At 32.2% G+C, this 25839-nt stretch overlaps 1 protein-coding gene and 1 long non-coding RNA gene across 2 annotated transcripts; one reads left to right on the top strand and one right to left on the bottom strand.

The window, feature by feature from the left end:
* The first annotated feature begins 7137 nt into the window (after positions 1 to 7137).
* Positions 7138 to 15527, top strand: LOC139498470 (uncharacterized). The gene is made up of 2 exons (XR_011657943.1): positions 7138 to 7317; positions 13366 to 15527. It is a non-coding gene; the product is annotated as an uncharacterized lncRNA (long non-coding RNA).
* Positions 15528 to 23752: 8225 nt separating this feature from the next.
* Positions 23753 to 25839, bottom strand: LOC139498471 (alpha-2Db adrenergic receptor-like). The gene is made up of 2 exons (XM_071286856.1): positions 25723 to 25839; positions 23753 to 25049 (listed from the first exon to the last, which is right to left on the bottom strand). Exon 2 carries the CDS (start codon positions 25024 to 25026, stop codon positions 23848 to 23850), a length of 1179 nt encoding a protein of 392 aa, XP_071142957.1. The 5' UTR covers positions 25027 to 25049; positions 25723 to 25839; the 3' UTR covers positions 23753 to 23847.

Here is a 25839-nt window from a genome sequence, read left to right on the forward strand (position 1 = left end):
ATCTATAAATGTGTTAAACTTTTATTCCAACTTCATGTAGTTGTAGCTACAAACATATTTTATGACCGAATTAATATGTTACACCCATCCCTCAAATCTTGTATAGATTAAGCTACAAAAATATTTTTCTGTCATGCATCCGATTTCACCTTGAGAGATGCACACGCCTGATGAAGCTAATTTGTTTAGCGAAATATTGCGTATTTCTATTTAACATCTAATAGAACTTTTTAATGTATCAATTAGTGTGTTTTAGTTATATTCTTAGACATTTATATAATTTTAATTCAGTAACTGTATCAGTTTATTTTCACAAACTGATCCACGCTTAATTAGATTGAATGTTGATTGTTGCTATTTTTAGACATTATATATATATATATATATATATATATATATATATATATATATATATATCAGTCTAAAGATTTGCACAACGGTACTGATATAAGATGTTATAATACGAAAATGTTGTTATTAAATCGTGCTGACAAATATTTCGGCTCATACATCAGTATTGTTAAAACTTGTGACACAACTTCAAAATAATTATGGATTCCATTGAGGACTACGCCAGAGCATGGGCTAAGCGAGAAGAAGTTGAACTGGACACTTTGTCAGAATGGGTTAAAACTATCAGGTCTCTGATAAAACGTCGCATTCACAAGTTGAAAAACTGTGTGAACGATCGACCAAAGTCCGTTTTCAGAGACAAAGAGGCCATGAAATGTCTATCATCTCTTCATGATAAGTATGTTGTTGTTCCTGCGGACAAAGCTTCAAATAATATTGTCTTTGTATGTAAATCGTATTACTACGAATGTCTTGTAAAAGAATTGGGTATAAATGAGCACTCAGGTAATCCCACATACAAAGACATATCATTTGACAAGGATGAGATTTTAGCAAATCATAAGTCCTTCATGGCTTCAATAAATAAAGGCAACAGTAGTATACCGCTGTTCAAAACTCATAAATCCATGGACAAAAAACAAAATCGGGGTAACAAACTAAAACCGAGGGAAACGCATTAAATATAAGAGGAGAACAACGACACAACACCGAAAGGCAACACACAAAACACCACGAGAATAACAAATATAACATCAAAACCAAATACAAGAATTTGGGATAGATAAGTACCGTGCCACGTCTTATCTAAAAAATAAGAGAAAACACAAACGACTCAACGTTAAAATGCAACACACACAGAAACGAACAATATTATAACAATGGCCATCTTCCTGACTTGGTACAGGACACTTTTAAAGGGGAATAAAAGTGGTGGGTTGAACCTGGTTTTATGGCATGCCAAACCTCGCACTTTAATGGCAAAGTTAAATATAACATTGAAATGACAACATAATATTACAGGACTACAATACAAATAAAAAGGAGACCATATTAGACAAAGAAAAGCATGATTAATAGATAACAAAAAGCATCAGGTTTAAAATTCAATACGCCAAAAACGCGTCTTGTCCACACAAGACTCAATAGTGACGCACAGATATAAAAGATCGAAAGTGAAAAAAGTACAAAGTTGTACAGCACTGAAGATCAAAAGTTGAAAAGGTTTTGCCAAATACGGCATTGTTTGTATGCCCGGGATAAGAACATTCTTATTATATAGAACAATTCATGCTATTGCAAACAGTAAATTTTATCAAATGAATATGAAATCATGATAACGAAACTGAAGTATTAACTAATTACAGAAAACTAAACCCGAATACATAACGCCCAGATATAAAAGATCGAAAGTGAAAAAAGTACAAAGTTGTACAGAACTGAAGATCAAAAGTTGAAAAGGTTTTGCCAAATACGGCATTGTTTTTATGCCCGGGATAAGAACACTTTTATATAGAACGATTCATGCTATTGCAAACAGTAAATTTTAACAAATGAATGTGAAAGATATATTCATAATGAAACTGAAGTATTAACTTATTACAGAAAACTCAACCCGAATACATGATGCCAAGTTCAATACAGCATAGACACACCCGAATCAATCCAGGCGTCAACGCAATTAAAAAATAAATGACGTCACATACGATGGTGAAAAGGCAAACGTTATGCCACATTTGAATTTATGAAATTTAGAAACAGCATGACGTCACACATGAAAAACTATAATTCAAAAGTGAGATAGAATTAGGATTGCTTTGAGATTCTATTAGAACTAAATACTGATAATTTATTAAAACAAAATGCATATTGCAATACTTATTAATAGCAATTAACTGTAATATATATATATCCAGTTTGTTATGAATCCAACTTCAAACGTTATTAATCGTACGAAATTAAATATAATAAATAAAGGCGGTGATTAATTTTTCCATCCGTAACACCTAAATATAATAAAAAGACGTCAACACATTTTGACAAAATGAGAATTACAAATATAACATTAAACATGTAAACTAAATACATGAATTTGGGATAAACAAGTACAGAAACACGTCTTATAGTAATACGAATTCACATTCAGCAAAACAGTCACAATCGGGAATAAGTCACGTTTGGTAATTAAAAGATTAAACGACATAATGACAAACCACAATCTACCATGTGGTAAAAATAAGCAATAAACATTACATTGAACACCAAATCGGAGGACTTACCTTGTTTGTATTGGATACCAAAGCTTCATAAAATTCCGTACAAACAACGGTATATTGCTGGCTCATCTTCATGTTCCACTAAAGAATTGTCCATTAGATTGACTAAAATTTTATCCGCAGTGAAAGAGGGTCTTCAGAAATACTGTGAAACTGTTTACTCGCGTAGTGGTATTAACCATATGTGGATTCTTAAAAATTCTAAAGAACTTCTAGACAATTTTAAATTTCGGTCTATTTCTGAAATTAGTTCTATCAAAACTTTTGATTTTTCAACCCTGTATACCACCATTCCCCATGTGAAATTGAAAAATCGCCTAAAAGAAATTATCCACAATGCCTTTCAACATAAAAATGGTAGCATACGCTATAAATTTATTACTTTGGGATTTCATAAGGCATATTTCGTTAATAGTGACAAACAAAAAGGTAAAACATGCTACACAAAAGAACAAGTAGTCAGTATGCTGGAGTTTCTTATCGACAACATATTTGTTGAATTTGGAGGTAGACTTTTTCAACAAATTGTCGGCATTCCTATGGGAACGAACTGCGCGCCTCTCCTTGCTGACCTCTTCTTGTTTTCATATGAATCTGAGTTCCTTCAGACACTTGTCAAAAACAAGAAGATCAAAGAAGCCAGGTTATTTAATTTCACTTTCAGATATATTGATGATGTTCTTTCCATTAACAATCCGAACTTTTCTGATTGGGTTCCATTAATATATCCACCAGAACTAGAAATTAAAGAGACAACAGACACGGCTTCCTCCGCCTCATTTTTAGACTTATACCTCGAATTTGACATACACAGTCATCTTAGTACCAGAATCTATGACAAACGAGACGATTTTGATTTTGAAATTATCAATTTCCCCCACCTTAATAGCAATATACCAACTTCACCTGCATATGGAATATACATTTCCCAACTTATTCGGTATTCTAGAGCTTGCAGCTCCTACTCAGACTTTGTAAAACGTCACCAGTGTCTGAGCAGAAAGTTGATGAACCAGGGGCCGGGTATGTCAAAGAACGTCTCGTCCTTTTTCTAAAAAAGTTCATCGGAAGGTACCCAGAACTTGTTGATAAATATTCCGTATCAACTTCACAAATAATACACGATGGTCTTGAAGTATAGATTTTGCGTACTGACGTTGTTTATCATCTTAATAACGTGTTATATTATTCTTTTATTTGTCTTTATTAATATAACTTTTACTGTTAAGTCTGTTTTTTTAAATATCCTTTTGACGTAACTCTGTGCTGATGTATCCCATCATACTTTGAACGACAAACTTATTTCATGATGTGACTCTGTACCTAGGTATCTTGTCATACCTTGAATGACAAAATTATTTTATTTATTAATATTACTTTTACTGTTAACCCACTGTTTTTGTGATATACATTTGACGTGCCTCTGTACTTATGTATCCCGTCATACTTTGAACCGCACTATTATTTTATTTATTATTATTACTTTAACTGTTAAGCCAGTTTTTGTTATATCTATTTTGCGTGACTGTATTTATGCATCCCGTCATACTTTGAACGACAAATTTTTTTCATGTCTACCTGTGCGAATTTCAAACGCGCAATTTTCACCAGTACTCAAAACCCTCCTTCCTTGATGGGTGCATTTTACATAGACAAATAAAATCGTATAATATAATCAAAATGAGGATGTTAATTTGATGTATGCCTTTTTGTGCTTCTTCGTTACATTTGTTGTTTTTATAGTGATTAAGATGATAACACAATGTTGACTGCTGTACCCCTATTTTTGACATTTTTACCTATTGTATCTGTTTGTTTTGTTCACGCATCGGTTACAATATAATGGAATTTGATGCGACTGTCATACAAGTGAGAGGTTTAGCTAGCTATAAAACCAGGTTCAATCCACCATTTTCTACATTTGAAAATGCCTGTACCAAGTCAGGAATATGACAGTTCTTGTCCATTCATTTTTGATGCGTTTTGTTATTTGATTTTGCCATGTGATTATGGACTTTCCGAATTGATTTTCCTCTGAGTTCAGTATTTTTGTGATTTTACTTTTTGAAGAAGGCCATTTGTTGAGCCGAAATATTTGTCAGCACGATTTAATAACAACATTTTCGTATTATAACATCTTATATCAGTACCGTTGTGCAAATCTTTAGACTGATATAATTTTTTCCTTATCTGCATAGTATCGCCTATTCTAGACGATCCGGTACATAGTAAATTTGCTGGTTGGTCGTTTTTATAGACTTTTATATATATATATATATATATATATCAAAGTTCGCATCTAGTAAAAGAAAATCAGGAGATGTGGTATGATTTGCAAATGGAAAAAATATCCAAAAATGTTCAAATGAAGTAGATGTCAGTTATTCATTGATGTGGAAATTAATGAGTTTGGGTTACAGTCATCGTTTTGTCATTAAAAAAAACTGTAAAACTTATATATCAATCTTATCTTTGGAGCACCATTTATTATTTAAAATATTTTTATTATAAAGAATTACAAACATGATTGAGTAAGGCCCTGGAAAAATTTCACGACAAAGAGTAAGAATTTTGAACAACAGACAAGCTTTTATCAAATATTCTCCGAAAATCGGAAACCAGAAAAATGTTCATATATACCAAGAATTACCATTAACAAAGAAGTCCTTATACGGGACCAGAAATGTTAAATAATGATCTTTATCCTTAAAATCTCAGGAAATAGGAAACCAGAAAATTTGACAAAAACGACGTTGGCGTAAGTATCACCAGATTATCAGGCTAATTATCAAAACTAATACCGTATATTGATAATAAACTATAAAAGACCCCGACATGACAAAATAAGACACGATTCAAAAGTTTAAAAAAGTCACAGGCCTGAAAAAATGATAACACAATAAATAAAACAACTGAACTATTGGATCCTAACTAGGGACAGACAAATAAAGAAAGTGTAGAAGTAAAATTTCTAGGTAAGCACTCAACCCTTCTTTAACCTGGTGGCATAGTGTTATAGACAAATTTAGAACAAACTGTATGTTCAGATTAAGTTTTTTTTTAAATGATTAATAGCAGTTGTTTCACAAATTAAAGTTCTATATAAATATAGGAAGATGTGGTATTATTGCCAGTGAGACAACTCTCTATCCAAGTAGCAATTTATAAAAGTAAACCATTATAAGTTAAGATACGGCCTTCAACAAAGAGCATTGGATTTACAGCGGGATTAAACGTTAAAATGGTACCTAACCTTCTCCCTTTTCTAAAACAATAGTATAACATCACAAAATAGAAAGACACATTTTATTATATTATATTTAATAAGCTCCTAGGTGTATAAATAAATTGCTTCTGAGCCTAGAAAAGTAGTGAATAGCAAATAAACTATATACATATCTTCATCTTTTCTTGGTATGTATATTTATATCATGAGTGCACGATTACAATTTAAGTATATATGTTTCGACCGTTGCGGAAAATGATTTCATACACTTTAGTGGACCGTTTATCTACGGACACATAAGGGTAATTTGCCTCGATTTAGACAGAATGCAAACAATCACTGATTATAAAATTCCCATTTTTTTTAAACAGTTAAAGATTGAACCTCCATCAGGTAATAATGATCTAAAACGTTTAGACTATTTTGTAAGGGATTTTCTTTATCTTTTTTGTGGATATTTGTGCTGTCCATGCTGTTATAATTATTTATAATTACGGCAATCGAAAATTTTAGGCGCACCATATGAAAATCATTCTAGATTATTTGCGAAACGGTAACCAAGGTAATTTGTTTGTAACAACCCGCAGTACAAATACTTACAACACTTGACATATTATTTATAATACCAACTACAACCAGGTGAGACTAGTTATCTTTAAATTTTAATATGTCAAAGTAAACGTCTAATTTAGCTTTGATGAAATAATCAATCATTAATTACTATTGTGGTCATTCTATATTCATTAAAATATTTTCATGTTACATTTTGTAAGCAGATAAACTAGATAATAAGCGTCTACTGTCAGTTCGAATAAAACGATTATAAACATGATAGCTTTTATATATTAAGACATTATGATATTGCATTATTCACATATGCAAGATAATATGCCCAAGAAAATATTATTAAACACTTTAATCAGGGATATTGGTTTAATACTGCTTATGGCTTCTACTAGTATTTTATTTTTCCGTATGTTGCATGATTTAATTCCTCAATTTGTAAATATGTAATGCAAATACGCAAGAATTGTGATTTATTTTCTTTTTTAACATGTTCTTTGACAATTGTTAGTTTAATACATGTTTCCGATAGATCACACGTCGTTTGCCCAACAAAAATGATGCAGTCTTTTTTATTAGGATTTGTCTGTTTTTTTAGGGTTTTGAATGGTGTATGCTTTAGTATTAATTTGATATTTTCGTTCATTTTTTTTCTTCCTCATTTTTTTTTCATTTTAATAATAATCTGTAGTATTAAAACCACAACTTGTTGGGTTATGTGAAAGTGAAAGATGGGGTTTTTGTTACGGAAGGAAACAGATCTACATAATGTATAATCAGCTAAAAACACTTGACATTAACTGTGTGAACATTTATGTAAAATGTGTTACTTTTGACGATATATGTGTATATATGTTCCGTTGCTTGATTTATATAAAAGACTGTAAACATATGGTATTGGTAAGTAACATTAATTTGCTTGTATATAACTTTGTACATCCTTGATAGCATTTGTAAAAGTATTAATGACCATAAAACAAGAATAAATCATTTGTGCATAACTATTCATCATCTATACCGTGATTAATATATTAGAAGTTTTCTATTTAGAGAGGTACTAGCTACGAGATATATATATATATAATAAATCCGTAGTCATACAAATTTTAATTTAACGCCTTAACTACAGATCGATAACGCATGGATTATGCGTGTGCTGTTATTTAAACAAAAATATTTAAACAAAAATAATGTCAACAATGAAAGTGAAACACATGTATATCATTTGATTGACTGATTCGATCAATAAAAAAAATCCTTTTTCTACAAGGAAAAACGATGATTAACACATATTTTTCAATCTATAATATGAAATTAAACCGACCTTAAAAAATTCAATTATACGAGTTCATTATCAATTTATATCTATATTTATTTTGTTATCGCTCTAATGACCATCGGAGGTCTTCGGAGGTCGACTCAATAGTTAATTAATGAAGTCTAGACCAAAATACACCCGAAACCAAGCTACATAATTTCGAGCTTATGTTCTTTAAATTGCTTTTTTTGTACTTATTGTCATTTCGATAAATGTTTAACGTTGTTATAAATCAATATGAGAATTTGAGCCAAATTGGTGAACATAATTTTAACAGCTAGTTACTCTTAAAGTATATTTTAGCGCACATTTCATCAAAACTGTCTTTATCAAACACACATGATAAGATCTAGGTCGATTATAAAAACCCACAATTTGAAAGCATGTAGCCTTGATACATAACACTACAAACTGCTCAAAGTCTGAAAAGACCAGATTTTGTGCTCGACCAGTAAAGTCGATTACTCACCTAGTCTCGACATTTTCTCGACAGTACTTAACTGCACTCAATTGTACTCGACTAAGTCTTGACATTACTTAATTAGTCTGATTCAGTACTTGATGATCTTGGTGTAGTCTGAAATGTTCTCAACCAAGGCTCAACCAGTTTCGACTAGTCTCGACTTAGTTATAGCCAGTCTCGACCTGTCTCGACTAGTCTCGACATTCAAATTTAGGCCTGACTGGTGTAAATCAGCCAATCTAACTAGATTGAATATAGATCTTACAAAATTTCAGTTTATTTGGTAGTTTGATTCATTGCTGTAAAATGAAAGAATTTAATTTATAGGTAAAACAAAAATGATTAAATTAAGGTAGGCATCTTTAAAAAATTTTATAACTTTTTCAAATCAACTTGGATTTTCATCAAACTATACAGCTACCTTGGTAATAAATTGATCTTACTAATTCACAGGTTGTTATGATGTTTGGTGTATTGCTGTCAAGTGAACAAATTAAATTAATTTAGGTAAACAAAAAGCTAGAATTTGCAGTTCAGTCTATATCCAGATAGTACACTTTAATTCGTTTTATAACTTTTTCAAATCGACTTGGATTTTCATCAAACTATTCATCTATCTTATTAATAAATTGATCTTACTGAATCCCAGGTCATTATGTAGTTTGGTGTATTGCTGTAAAATTTAAGAATTAAATTAATCTAGGTAAAAAAAAGCTAGAATTTGCAGTTCGGACTATATTTAGATAGCACCCTTTAATCCTTTGTATTACTTTTTCAAATCAACTTGGAATTTATCAAACTATGCAGCTAGCTTAGTAATAAATTGATCTTACTAATTCACAGGTTGTTATGATGTTTGGTGTATTGCTGTCAAGTGAACAAATTAAATTAATTTAGGTAAACAAAAAGCTAGAATTTGCAGTTCAGTCTATATCCAGATAGTACACTTTAATTCGTTTTATAACTTTTTCAAATCGACTTGGATTTTCATCAAACTATTCATCTATCTTAGTAATACATTGATCTTACTGAATCCCAGGTCATTATGTAGTTTGGTGTATTGCTGTAAAATTTAAGAATTAAATTAATCTAGGTAAAAAAAAGCTAGAATTTGCAGTTCGGACTATATTTAGATAGCACCCTTTAATTCTTTGTATTACTTTTTCAAATCAACTTGGAATTTATCAAACTATGCAGCTAGCTTAGTAATAAATTGATCTTACTGAATCATAGTTCATTATGTAGTTTGGTGTATTGCTGTCAAATTTAAGGATTAAATTAATCTAGGCCAAAAAAAACTAGAATTTGCTGTTCGGACTATATTCAGATAGTACACTTGAATTCTTTTTATAACTTTTTCAAATCAACTTGGAAAATACGAATAGTTTACCGATCAGTTCTCGATCATTTTGATCTTTACTCGACTAATATCCGATTATTTCACGATCAACGACAACCTGTACGATATGTGTTCAAGATTATCTCGACCAATGCCCGATCGCTTCATGATCACTGCGACTTCCACATTATTTTCTTCCCAGACCAACTCGACCAATACCCGATGTCTATGCGACCACTTTCGACCACTCTCCAATCTCTACTCGGCCATACATGAGTATACATGACTGCTTCGCGATTCTTTAGAAATGTGATTAACTCTCTTAACTTTGCTTCTGCAAAAATATATTGTCACTATTTAATTTTAACTGTACTTAAATTCCTCTATGTACAGTACGCGTCTGTACTATTGCAAGGAGGTGTAACAATTTTAAAGAGAGAACACAGATACCAAAGGAGCAACCAAACTCAAAGGTCAAACCGTCAAAGCAATAGCGAAAAACGAAAGCCGACGAGAAGACAAACAGAATTGTACATAACTCAACATAAAAAATTAAACACTTAGCAACACGAAACCTAATAAAACCTGGGATGATCTCTGGTGTTTCGGAAGGGAAGTAGATTCTGCATGTTGGCCCCAGAGGATTTTTCAAATAAAAAAGTAACTGTGCATTAAAATTTATTTTTATTTAATTTATTTAGCCTTCAAATTAAGTTTTTAAGAACATCACTATTATATTTAAGCTATTTAATTCTTTAATTGGCTATTTTTGTTTGGCTGTCCCTATTTTTTGTATGTCCAGAATTTTTTGTAGTATGAAAATAATAAGATGTTGTATCATTGCCAATGAGACAACTCTCCACAGGACACCAAATAATACAGAAATTAACAACTATATGTCACCGTACAGCCGAATGTTTACAAGTACTTTTTTCATACTCTTTTTGATACAATTTTATAAAAAAAAAAAAACGAGACGAAAGACAAATGATTTTCATTTGAATTCGTGATAGATATAAGTTTCAGAAAAGGTATCATCAAGGGAAATTGTATTTTTGGTCAAATTTCGGAAAATATGAGACACATCTTAGGGCAGGTTGTTGCCATGGATACTCAAAAAAGAAATATCTTGAACCATTCAACTACTGTGTATCAGATATATGGAAAATACTAATAACATACATATGCACATAAACGACACAAACAGTAGGCTTAGTTTGTAAGAAAGCAAGGAAAAGGGGATGGACATATTTATGTTTATTTCTATTTGACATCACTACTAATCCAGTGACAAATCTCATTATGAGGAAAAGTTCAGAAACATTCACATAACAAATCAGCGACCTACTTTACTTTCAGGAAGTTTTTATAACAATTGGGGTCCTCTTTGTTCAGTTCCTGCAAGTACCTCATACTTTTGATTTTGCCATTTGACATTTGACTTTCCGTTTTAAATTTTCCTCGGAGTTCAATATTTTTGAGATGATTATTTATACTGCCCACACAGTGGTCGCCTTGTCAGCCACTGTATTATCTAGATTTTTCGGCACCATTTGCTGTTTATCCCTTTTTGTTTGTTTTCTACGCTCGATTCAAGCTCCGTCACAGCTATTAACCTGTCTATGCTTTAGTATCTGAGCTCTAACCACCTTGCCAAACAATCAAACTGATTTATTTCCATGTAGATATTTTAAATGTATAATTTTACTCAGACCTTCTGTGAACTACCGAATCTAACCAAATAAACGGGGAACGTGTCCATTGGACACAGATAATGCCCAAGCTGGCATATAACTTTATAAAGAGTCATTACTCAAGAACGGTAAAAGTTACACCACCCTAATTCGCACCTGATATGTGTTTTATGGAATTTCGTTTCATAAAATTTGGTTGAGGCAAATTAAAAGAACGGAAACTTTACGTACTTACGGACAGACAAGCGTAACACTTAATGTCTCCTCCGTGTGATTTAAAAAAAAATCAGATGTTTTTATACTGACATTGCACATACCCGACCATTGCCCAACTATCTCTACGACCCTAATACGATCAAGACGATCTGGTCTGGCCGAGATCAGGCTGAAATCAAATATAGTTGATTTGGCATAGCTAATCGAGTAAAGATCGTGTAGAAATTGTGAATTGGTCGGAATTATCGAATATGTACTCAATTAGTGGTCGTGGTGGAGTCGTTATAGAGTCGTGAATGGTCGGGTTAAGGTCGTCTACAGTCGGATAGAAGTCGTATACAGGCCCGATCTGATCGGCAGTGTGAACCTAGCATTAATTGGGCTGATTTACACCAGTCAAGACAAAATTTGAAAGTCTAGACTAGTCGAGACAGGTCGAGACTGGTTGAAACTGAGTCGAGACTAGTCGAGACTGGTTGAGCCTTGGTCGAGACCATTTCAGATTACACCAAGATCATCAAGTACTGAATCAGACTAATTGAGTAAATTCGAGACCTAGTCGAATACAATTAAGTACAGCTAAGTACTGTCGAGACAATGTCGAGAATAGTTGAGTAAAATGTGTGCTCGACTTTACTGGTCGAGCACAAAATCTGGTCTTTTCAGACTCTGAGCAGTTTTTAGTATAATATGCTGTTAATGTTTAATATAAATCCCAAAACCAGTCGAAATTTGTACGTGCACTTATCATTTTTAATTGAATAAAAGAAGAGCAATGTGATATAAAGCTGGGGTCACACATTCACGATTTTTACTGCCGTATTTCACAGGACCATTCCCGATTAAAATTTGTCAATAGTCTGATCAAGATCCTGTGAATCGTGGATGGAAATTCAAACTTTAATTAAAATTTGTAAAAAAATAATTTAATCACGACACCAATCAGATGTTGTTCAGGAAGCGTCGATATTAAACCGTTTCGAAGCCAATTTATCCTGATAATCCCGTTCGAAATTCGCTTCTAATCCGATTTGTATCTTTCGCCTGGTAAAATTCGACCGAGTCTGTCACGAATGCGTCCCGATTCGGTAATCCGACAGAGGTCAGACATTGACCAGACAGCTAACCGACGCTGACGGAAGTTATCCGTTAGAAAACTGTCGGCATTCTCGGGATGATCAGGTGCTGTCGGACTGTAATCCTATCACGGTCCGCTCTATCGCATTGCAAACGGTTTTGTCTGGTCTCAGTCGTATGTATTCTGTAACTGTCGGGGCTCTGACGTGGGTATCTTGACGAATTTCAAATTAATAACGGGAATGTTTTGGAACGGTTTCGGCAAAAACGGTTCGCAATCGACAAGATCTGGATGCAATCTGGACTCAATCGGTAGAAAAACAGCAATGAAAAATTTCTCCAGATCATTCCCGTTTCACAGGACACCGTCCAGAATACACAGAACATTGTTAGGAATTCGATTCCATTCAGCAGAATCTGTCGACATAGGCACGATTGTAATCCGACTAGACAAAATCCGCTAAGTTTCCCCGAATGTTACTGGACGCACCTAACTGTCGGGGTGCTTTGCCGAACTTTTCGGAACCTTCTCGACCCGTAGGAAGATGTTACGAACTTAAACGAATGCGTTCAGACAATGATAGGACATTCCAGATAATTGAGGATAGTAATCCGACTTTTTCACTTTTCGTGTCGTATCGCTGTCTGATCTCAAACGGGAGCAATAATCGGTAATGTGTGAACAACTAAACTTACCGTATATCAGAATACGTGTCCAAATACTTTTGATACTATTCAAGTATTCGAACATATCATCGTATTTCAAAGATGTTAGTTTGATAAATAGACTGGCAGTAAGTCAACTATATGTTATTTTAACTCAGAATTACTTTATTTTCAGTAGTTTTAAAAGAAGAAAAGAAATATTAGTGCTTACGTTGATGGGATTGCTCTGAATTGAAGATATTCGTGTAACTCAAACCTTCTTGGTGATGCTATAACATTTGCAAAAATACATTCATATCATTAGAAAGCAGTATTAATTTCATCAAAATGAATGTTTCCAAAGCCAACTACACTAACATAACTAAATATGGATATGACCTCAACGAACGTGTGTCTAACATTGTATCAATGGCAAATTTGCTGCAGATAATGTTTCTTTTAGTTGCAATGCCAGCAAATTGTTTTGTATTATATATTTACAAATTCAAAAAACCTAAAGGTGACAGATTTGGTGTCGTATTGTCTTCATTAGTCGATTTAACAGCTTCTGTATTTGGATCGGCATGTTGTTTTGCTATAAACACTAATCCAGTTAATTTTTATAGCGATTCACAATGTGCGTTCATTTTAGGTAGTAATATGCTTTTGTGGAATTTATCTGGAGTTTGCATTCTTAACGTTACTACATACCGTTATATCCTCCTTAGATATCCTTCGTTTCAACTAAATAATAGGAATCGACAAATCCTCACAGGGATAGTGATGTTAGTTGCCATCGGTTTCTCAATTCCGGCTTTCATATTTTATGGAGAAACAAAAATCGGCATTCGTCTCCAAAACTTCACCGCTTTCGGGAAAATGTGTGGAGCATCGGGAATACTTGAAAAGGGACCATTATTTCAGGTATACCCGATAGTTGTTTCAGTCATTTATACTTTTGTATTTCTCTATTTAACTTTTATACAATTAAGACTATTAGTACTATTTTACAGAGGACTTGCTAAAATGGAGCGAATACCACCATCTTTCCGCCATGGAACACTTGCACATCTTAAAATTATGGACAACTTCAAAATAATTGATAGATATGCAGACAAAAATTTCTTTGTCATAGGCTCAGATGCGTTGATTTGTAAGTCCTGTGAAAAAAAATCAATGAAAATAACATGTGGAACTGATGACAGACTGGGAAAAAAAAGTGCCTATGAAATGATGTTAGATATTGATATAATCATTCCAGAGAATACAAATCTAATTGATGATACGTCAAAAAATCTCAAAGATTCGAATAATTCAAAGTTAAAAATAGTTTCATCACCTAGGCGTGTCACGTGGTACTTGAATCAGGCCCTTATACTAATTTTTTTTGTTTATTTACTAATTGAAAGAGCTAGAGAGATGTTTATAAATACAAGTGTTTGGAGTGATATAAGTGAAATAGAATGGAGTTGGGGCTGGCTCTGTCTTGGAAATGTGATGTACGGTGCATTGAATCCATTTTTCCACTCGAATTTTCTCATTTTCGATACCCTAAGATCTATATAAAAGCCTGAAATATATCTTATTAACAAAATTACTTTTCTGTACATATCATGTCAGCAATACGCTTTATAATTATTTATTTTGAGCCGATATATTTTTATTCTTAAACTTTGTAAAATTGTGTTTGCTACTGTAAGTGTAGAATTAGTATTTACCGGAAGAAGCTACGTGGTTTATAAGTAAAATTCGAAAATAGAAATAGAAAATAATGTTATTAACATTGAATAATATTTTCTATCCCAAGTGTCGCATTATCTATGAATATCGTACAAAGTTTTTTTTGCAACTGCATCAGATGATTATGGTGTATTCGCAACGTGCATCTGAGGGATACACTTTGAAACTTGGATTATGATTAGTTGTTTATACTTACATAATACACAATTCGGAATATAAACAGTAAACACATATGCCTTATATATATTTTTTATCATTGTGAGATCCTTTTTTCTAATTTTGACGAAACATCTTAACTATTGGTAAATAAAGTGTTACGTATAAAATCCATTAAGCATGCTGATCAACAATTTCCTTAATCTAAAGCTTCAATTAAGTATCCCTGTACTTTATCATATAACCATCACTTAAGGGGACCCGCGAGTCTGGATCATTATTCTTATTAAAAAAAAATTCTGTAAAGAAAGTTTATCCTATACTTAATTGAAAACTTAAATGATAATATGGGGTCACCGTTCATTCAAGCTCACAATCTGCCTTTGAAAACATCCATTTTTGTTAAGGTACTTTTTTTCTGTTGAAGAAAAAAGGTAAATTACAAATAAAAAAAGAAAGAAATTACAGAATCGCTCAAATTTTACAACAGGTTAGTTTTAGTAGAGTTTATTTGAAAAAATAATGCAAAATATTGGTCACCGATGAGTTAAAAAGTTATTTCAAATTTTATGCAAAACATATACATATTTTTCAGCAAAGGGAGATATTTTGGAGCTTCTTCAATGATATATACATTTTAAAAGTCATCCGGGGCCAAAACGAATTGATTTTTTTTTGTTGATTTTTTTGTACTTTATCATAAAGTAACATCTAAAAGTGTAATAAATAAAATTTGTAATGAAAATAAAGTTTTAATTTTTGCTGATTTTTAGCTCAACGGAGCCCGAAGGGCCCCATGTGAGCTTATGCCATCACTTAGCGTCCGTCGTCGCTTCTCTTCATCCGTCGTCTTCTGTCGCGATCGTTGTCGTAAACTATTTCAAAAATCTTCTCCTCTGAAACTACTTTGCGAAATACCTTTAAACTTTAACTAAATGTTTCCTTACGGTATCTAGTTTATAAATTGTACCCGAAGTTTTGATCTATCGACAAACATGGCCGCAATGGATAAAATAAGAACATAGGGGTCAAATGCAGTATTGGCTTATATCTAAAAAAAAAAAAGCTATTAGAGCAAATCTGACAATAGGGTTATAATGTTCAATTGGGCAAAATATATCAGCCCGAAAATTTTCAGACGAATCGGGCAAACCCATTGTCACTAAGTGGGTAGTTTAAGGAAATTTTCAATTTTTTGTTATTATCTTGAATATAATTATACAAAGTTGATAGATATAAACTGTAAACAGCTATAACGTTCAGCAAAGTAAGATCTACATAAAAATTGATATAACCAAAATTGTCAATTGACCCCTTAAGGAGTTATTGTCCTTTTAAGACATTTTTTCACAATTTGTGCATCAAGTTTGCTATTAAAAAAACCTTTTCCTCTGCAACTACTATGTAAAATACCTTCAAACTCTAACTAAATGTTCCTAAGGGTATGTAGTTTATAAATTGTATCCTAAGATTTGATCCATCGACAAACATCGAATACAGAGCATAGTGGTCAAATGCAGTTTTTGGCTTATATCTCAAAAACTATAATTGCTTTTAGAGCAAATCTGACTTGGGTCAAATTGTCCAATAGGTCAAAATCTATCAGCCCTGAAAATTTCAGACGAACCGAACAACCAATGGTTGGGTTACTGGCACTGAATTGGTAGTTTTAACCAAATTTTGCAGTTTTTTGTTAATATTTTGAATACCATTATAGATAGATATAAACTGTAAACAGCAATAATTTTCTGCAAAGTAAGATCTACAAAACAATATTTGACAACAATTGTCAGTTGACCTCCTAATGAGTTATTGCTCTTTAAAGAATATTACACAATTTGTTCATCAAGTTTGCAGGTGAGCGATGTAGGCTTTTGAGAGCCTTAATTACACTGACGGAATTCGAAAATGTTCCCATGTTTTTGGTATTATTCCTTTTAACTTTCTTACCTGTAATTTTATTTATGTTAAAAATGCCCGTTTACTTCATTTTGAAGTTATAAGTGACCTTCACTTTCTTGTCAGACATATAATATGATCTATAGAGAGAGAAAAAAAATGTTGTTGATAGATAGTTTATTTGTTGTTTGAACGGTAGTTAAAAATAATTACAAATGTGGATTTAAGTTTTCTAGGCATTTTTTATGAAGATTCCAACATTAAAAGCCTCTCGGGTTTATCTTGTGTAAATTGACTGTGCAAGTTAGTATATAATTCTGGTGTAATTTCATGTTTTGTAGTACATGTATATTTGTTTTCTTTTTCTACAATATTTTGCCCGAGCTTTTTTAACTAATAAAAAATATCTAATCCAGTCTTCTGTATACTTTTTAGTTTTATAGTTTCTGATGAGATGTGTCCGTTCTCATATATTTTATTAGTAATTATGTACAAAATATTCAATTCAAATTTGAAAGAAAAGACATTTCCAATTTTCTTTGGTAAGATAGTTCCTTCATTTTTGTTTTCTTACCGTAATAAATTATATTGGTATAATTCTTTGACCTTCTTTTACTTTTAACAATGTTTGACTTACAATAATTTGTATATTTCTGGTAAAAAATAGTTGTATTTAGCTAAGCATGTTTATATTTGTTGAGTTTATTCCGTATAAAAACAAGTCTCTCCAAAATTTGTTAAAGTAAAATCTGGAAATAGTTAGTCGGTTACATTTCTTCTTTTATAAGTGTTTAATCCCATCTGATTTTTAACATGCTTAATAATCTTAGTCAATATTTTTTATCCTCCATCAAGAAGCTGAATATAATGCAGAACGTTTAACTCAAATATTTGAAATGAAAGTCAGTAAAAATATGTTGAAACTTGAAGAAGGGCAAATTACCAAAAAGGATCGGTAACATGAAACATTTATCTTAATAGTTAAACTATGCCTGAGACAGGGATAACCAAGTTACTTAGCGATTCCTTACATTTTTTTTAAATAAAAAACAATTTATTAAATTCCGAAGACTTCGCTCTTCATTACCCTTTATATCGTGTATCGCTGTAACGAAAAGCTATTTCAGAACAGGATATTTTGTGCTTTATCAAAACAAAACTAATCATATATTTGTATATACTACTTCTTGGTAATATATTTGTGTTAATATAAGAAACAGAACTGAAACAAGGAAGTTTTGATGACTGACTATACTTTGATACAAGGGAGCTTTATATTGCGGACGCCATCAAGAGTTGGTTGACCGTAGTGAGTGATCCGTTTCACAGATAAATTCCGAAGACTTCTCTCTTCGTTACTGTTTATATTGTTAATCGCTGTAACGAAAAGCTATTTCAGAACACGAGATATAATTTTATTTTATCATAACAAAATTAGGCATATTTTTGTATATACTACTTCTTGGTAATACATTTGTGTTAATATAAGAAACAGACCTGAAACAAGGAAGTTGTGATGACTGGCTATATTTTGATAAAATCAAATAAACCTGATAAAGAGATTAACATACGGGAAATGTATAATAACAGACGCAAATGAATGTCCTAATGATAAATTAAGCTTACAATGTTGTTTTTATCAATCTAACACTTTACTTTTCAATTAAAGTTTTAATGAAATAACTTACATTTCAAATTAAGTGTAAAAGGGTGGTATGGGAAAGAAAAGTTTCATGCAATCTCATAAGTCGGAGTTACACTACCATCGCCATTTAAAAGTCGAACAACGATAAAAAAAAAAAAAAAAAAAAATGAACACAACATGGAGCACTACACACTGTCAAACATGAAACTCTTCAAAAACTTTGATTCAATATCTATGAATTATATCAGGTGATTTTAAAGGGTATGCAGATCCTGTCCCACATATTGCACCCATGATCATCCTTGTGAGTATTTAGGTGACGAGTGTCATTCGCAAATGTCAAATTTGAAGCCAAATTGACAGGATTTTTATGGCAACCGGTTGATATCTACTAATACATACAGACATTCAATGAAAGTCACTCAACACGTGATTGTGTATGAAAATATTCTATAAAGAAAATGAAAATTAACCTTAAAGATTTATAACGCCCGAAGTGTATCTCTATATTTAACTTCTTCGGGGAGCTCTAACACAAATAATTGAAAGCAAAGGATAAATAAATACATCAAAACGTTAAGTCATATATATCTTTTTTTAAATTGTTAAAAAAAAAAAGTCATTTCTTGATTTCCCAGTTACATATATTAAATATTAAATGTTTGACCGAAGAAACATACCAATCAAGCGATTTTGTATTTCTAGGAAAAGGGAAATTCTTTTTCTTACTAGGTTATAACTTCGTGTATTTGTTAATTTTAGAAAAAAGAATAAAACAAGTCGAATACAATTCCTAATTAAACTTTTTTGATACAATCAATTGGAAGGATACAAATTTTATCATACGGTATACTCACACTTAGCAAAGGAAGAAGATATTCTGATTAAAAGGTTTTATACAATGCAGGTATTTTTTTCTTCAAATTAACACCTATTTTTAAAAGTATTTTTACAATATATATTTCATGAAAAAAACCTACATTGGATTATGTTTTTAATTTTATGTTTAATCATTCCCAACATTTCTTTATGTCATAGAAAATTGAATAATTATTATGTTGAAAATAGAGAAGTGATGAACTGTTTCAATATGAACAAATCCTTATATTTTACTTATTGTGGCTTCTTGATATATGTTCAAGACTTTACGTTACTGAATGTTTGTGTTGAAATTGCAAATGAGATGATAAGAACAGTCGAAAGAGTTTATTTCAAGCTGTTCACAAAATACAAATTTGAAAATCTGACAGAAGTGAGGTTCGTGAGATATTTCATGACGGTTAACTTAATTACGATGGCGTTCGTAAAACTGAATGACCGTAGTATATAGGAATGGTAAGTTTACTTCAAGAAAAGTCTATATTTTACAGATACTGGACTGTCAAACAACAGTAGGACTTTCCATTTCTACATAGCAACATTCCAGCGGCGCCTGCATACTGCGTTTATATTCACCAATTGATACAATATTCCAAGGCTTGTATTTCCTGTCCTGATTGTCTTGATAAAGGGTCCCTGTTCACAAGGGAGCTTTATATTGCGGAAGCCATCAAGAGTTGGTTGACCGTAGTGAGTGATCCGTTTCACAGATAATAGTGGATATGCTCCTCAAGTCGTTACTACAATCCCGCCGCATTTCACGAATGTAACCTACCGAATTAGACTTATCTTATAGTCGAATATAAATTGCCTGCCTGATACATGTACGCACTAAGCGATATCCGATAAAAATATGATAAAACAGGACCGAAAGATACCAGAGAGACATTCAAACTCATAAATCAAACATAAGCTGACAACGCCAAGGCTAAAAATTAAAAAAACAAAACAAAACAGACAAATAATAGAACACATAAGACAGCATAGAAAACTAAAACCTCAGCAACATCAACCCCACCAAAAACTTTGGGTAATCTCAGGTGCTCCGGAAGGGTAAGCATTTCCTGCTCCACATGTGGCACCCGTCATATTTTTACAAACCCGGTATATAGTCTAATTCGGTAGGTCACATTCATGAAAAGGGAAGGGAATTGTAGTAACGACGAAAGGAACATATCCAATATCATCTGTGAAACATTTATTCCATAACGGTCAACCAACTCGTCATGGCGTCCGTAAAATGAACGAAGGGATGATTTCAACTTCACCATTTGGAACTCTTTGTTTAATAGCTTTCTTGCAAGCAGCAACCCTCTATCAAGTAAATTATGATAGAAAATACAAGCCGGGAATTGTGTATCTATTGGGAGATGATGTATACCCTGTCCGCAGACGCTGCTGGAGTGTTGCTACATAGAAATGGAAAGTTCACAATTGGGAAGCTCAAATTACTTCTTTTGTCGTCAAGTTTTGTTTTCAACCGACCCTCAATGTCAATTGCTAGATGTAAGTCTAGATATTAGGCAGACTTCACTGTATCTGTTGTATCCTTTATCTCTAGTTCGATTGCATAGATTCGCTCAATAAAGTCACCAAATTTTGAATTATATAGTGAGAGAACACCATCTATATAGCGGAAAGTAAAGTTCAAGGATAAAGTTAAATTTGGTAGTAAATCATCAGTATAGACACGAGAGACAAAAACAAATCATGAAGGGATGCTGTAAATGTGAAGGCAATAGTTAGGACACCCGTTATATAGAAGAGGGACGAGGGATACCAAAGAGACATTTAAACTCGAAATCAAACTGACAATGCAGGTCTTAAAAAAGAAAAACAAACACAAACAGTGAAGAAAACAAAACTTAGAAATTCAAAGATTTGAGCAACACGAACACCACCAAAAACTAGGGGTGATCTCAGTTGCGATTGAAGGGTACTCCGATCTAAATCCATGTGTGGCACTCGTTAAGATGCAACTTTGTGTTTTTATAAAATAACATTGTACTAAGAAGAACAGAATGCATATAACAATAGAAACAAGACTGTAGAATAAAACACGGAACAATTATAAGCTGTGTTATATATGTATACTTAAGGGTCAATTCCTTTTTAATATCTCTGCCATTAATTAATTTCCTGTCTCGTTCAAATATCTCTTAAACCATTTAAATCATATCTCAATGTATAGGCGACACGTTTACACTTCGACACAGGAAAGGACTCTTTGGTTTATTTTAAGTAGATTTAATCATGTAAAATTGAATTAGTACATAGACAATAACTGTTTAGTGTCTTTAAATATCAGCTGTATTTGTACGAGGCTAGGAAACAAGGTGTATGCGAGCTTTTAGCGATTTATTACACCTGTTTCGAGCCGAGTACAAATACAGCTGATATTTAAAGACACTAAACAGTTATTGTCTTTATCCTGCAATTAATTCTGTATATTATTTGTGTTTTGAAAGACACAAAACACATGTTTTGCATTTATTTTCGATTGAAAATCCCTTGAGGCCCGTGTAGTAATACGATACAGTAATCACACATTCAGCTGAAGACGGGGTCGCAAAAAAAGAATCTCGAATGGTCAACAATAATACATCGCTCAAGGTGAATAATTATCTATTTTAACATAACAACTAAATTTAACGGGAAAAACAAATAACAAAACACTGTCCAATTTGAAACAGTAGTGTATGAGTTGTCATACGCTTCAGACTCTACATTCACTAAACATGCATGCTGAAATTGACATGTTTGTTTTTGTTACACAATCCTACACATTCAAGTTTTGAAATCAATAGTTGTCATCGTAGTAAAGACTGCTGTTCATGTGTGTATGTTATCAGAAAATTGGTGTGATTCTTATTGCTCTAAAGAAATGATTGAAAACAAACCGAACGTTTAAAAGTAATCGTTAATCCGCAATACACATTCTGAGGTCACGCAGGTTCATACAATATTCAGTCCGGCAGTGGGCGGAGCTTTTAGGCGATATCTGTATAGTATACAGATACAGCATAGCGATATCTGTAGGGCTGTGTCTATATAGTAGAACACCCAATTGCAGGATAAATTTTGATAATATATTTAATTGATACAATAAAATTTATAAAATTTTACAGACTATAATTTAATTATTTGCTTATGAGAATAACCATGTTGAATATTGGTAAACTACGTTGAATTCATTATATTTGTGGCTTGATAAATAACTTATAATTCAGAATGATTGATGCTAGTCTACAGCACGACAAAAAAGTTTGAATTTTTATACACTATCAATACCATTAAGAAGTAAAATAACAAAAATACTGAACTCCGTGGAAAATTCAAAACGGAAAGTCCCTAATCGAATGGCAAAATAAAAGCCCAAACACATCAAACGAATGGATAACAACTGTCACATTTCTGACTTGGTACAGGCATGTACAAAATGAAGGATTAAACCTGGTTTAATAGTGCCAAACCTCTCACTTGTACAACAGTTACGTGACTTTAGCTGACAGCATATTACCCTTCGATTCAGTAATCAATATATAATTTCAAATAGACTTTTGACTCATTCAATTTTTCTATTAATAACACAAAAACAAAATAAATAAATGCACAATCGTTATTTTCATTCTCCTCCTTATATTCATAGCAATCTAACATAAAGAAAATTTATGAAACCATGCATCTACACATAAAAACCAATCTTTTGCCGTTATGAAATACTTAATAGTGTACTAACAATTATAAGCACTGTGATTGAAACCTACAAGAAGGGTTTTCATGTGGAAATAAAGAGCGCAAATCTCAGCAGATTCTTCCTTTGGAAACCTACAAGAAGGCATTCCATGAGAAAATTAAGAGCTCAAATCCCAGCGGAGTCTATGACGAAATCGAAAAGTACTGATATATATTATAACCGATATAATTGATCATTTGATTACAAATGACCACGAAGAAGTAAGCAATAGTAAGAATTCTTGACTGGTAGAGCAGAATCTGTGAAAGCTAACAAAATCAAATATTGGAAAAATATATCAGTTTTTTAGTCGACAATATCTAATTTTATTTTTGTTTAGTATACATTTAAAAAAAAATCTATAAAATTTCGATCAGTGATTTTTGTTTGAAGCGTGTGTTGAAACGTAGGAAATTGAATAAAAAAAACCATTGTATCTGAATTTGTATGCTATGTCTCATAATATTTTAAAAAATTATTAAGTAAATCTTATTCAAAAAATTCAGGCACAAATGGCGGATTATGGAATACTGTGGATATAGGGGTCTACACCTTTCAAAAAAAAGAATCAAAAGGGCATTTGAAAAAAACTATTCTATCCGTTAGAACTTTATATGGTCTCATCAATTTCTACAACATAGTTGTTTGCATGAAGACCTAAAGTCCGTGTCGAAAATCAAATATATGACAGGATTAACAGCAGTATTTAAAAGATATCCTCTGTAAAAACATAAAGCTATGAAGTATTCCACATCTGTTAACTCATCCCAGAAATTAGATATAACAGATCCTGCAATCATCAGGGCAAATCTAGGAAGATAAGAAATACAAGATAAAATCGCTATCAGGAAAAACATTATAAAGAATCGGTGTTTGTGCATTATTCGACATAGGATTTGAACAGTTGTTGATTTCCGCCTTGTACGGATTTCAGCGGGAACAGTTGATTTGTTCTCCTCGATTGTTCGTTCTCCCTCATTAGTCTGTTGTAGGTTGCTTGTTGTTGTTGAATCCAGATTTGTGCTGTAAGATTCAGCATCAGTGTAAGTTGATCCATCTGGATTGTTTGTATTTCCTAAACCCTGTTTTACATTGACGTTTTGTCCATAATTATTTTTCTTTCTAACAGATTCTTTCTTATAAATGATACGAAGTATTACAGAATATAATGAAATGAGTGCAAAAATCCCACACAAACTTGTCAATAATAATGTTACTGAATAACCAAATAGTAAATCTCGGCTCACATTTGTCACAGCTCCGCAATTATACCCCGTTATTGTTCTATTGTTGTATTTCAATGGAACCTCAGCTTCGCCGTACAAAAATAAACACGGTATTGATATAATTATAGATCCAATGATGATTGCTGTAATTGTCAGTCGTTTACTTCTTAGGCTCATGGAAGAGTTTAATAGTCGACTAACCTTTATATACCGTTGCACAGCAATTGCTAATAGCAACAGAGCCGAAATTAAGGCAATTGAATGATTTAAACTCCAGATCAATTTACATATCAAGTCATTTCGAAAATTTAAAGGATTAAAGTTCAAAGAAATGAGAAATGATGCGCCAGTACTACATGTTATAATATCAACAAAAGCTAAACATGGAATGAAATATCTGTCGTCCGTTTTTGATTTAAGTTTGAATGTATAAACGTACAAAACTAAGCCATTTCCAGCGAGGCTGGCGAATAGAAACACAAATAACAGTACAGTGTTTGGTATTAATAACTTAATCATGGCATTGTTAAGTTCCTTCAGATAAATGTTGCTGTGGCTTTCGTTTGAAAAATACATCCTTATTGTTGGAATCTAGAGATCTGAAATACAAAGTACATATTGCTCTTGTTAAAATATTGTTTCAAGCAAATTTGATGGCAATTACTTGATTTATTACAGTTAGTGTTAATAGCTGCATGTTTATTATATTGCTGTTCCATTTAAACCATAAAACCATATATTTCAAACTTATATATTTTACATTTTTTTTATTATCCAAAACAAGCACGTGGTCATGTCTGCATTATGCATGCTTCATTGAGAAAGATGTCACTATAAACATACAATCAAATCTGCTTTAGAGGCCACCTGTATTAAGCAAAACCCTGTGTTTAAAGACCACCAATTTTAAATCCCTCTGTAGTACATTTTATATAAATAACCTGTATCAAAAGACCTATTTTCTTAAGAGACCACTTTCTTGCTCTCCCTTAAGGTGTTTCTTAACAAAGGTTTGACTGTAGTTTTATTTTAAAGTTGGACAACAAGCCACTTTTTTTACACGATTTCATTTCAAAAATTGTATTTTCGTCCATATCACTTCTTTGATTTTTTAAAGTACTATAAAATTATTACCATTTTAGGATTACAAGTGTCCTTGCTGTCTCATTACTAATTTTCATTATTTTGTTTCTTCTTTTTGACATTCAAAGTTTAATTTCTGTATACATCTTTAAAGATAGGAAGATTTCTGTTAAATATATAGGAACTTACCTTTTCAGCTCAAGTTTTAATCGTTTGCTTCTCAATAGTCAACTGATCTTAATATGCCGTTTTTCCTTTGTTATCTATGTTTCAATTCAGTAGCTCTTCTTCGTAGAGAGACTGTCG

The sequence above is a fragment of the Mytilus edulis genome, chromosome 12 (assembly GCF_963676685.1).
Source record: "Mytilus edulis chromosome 12, xbMytEdul2.2, whole genome shotgun sequence".
Lineage (NCBI taxonomy): Eukaryota > Metazoa > Mollusca > Bivalvia > Mytilida > Mytilidae > Mytilus > Mytilus edulis.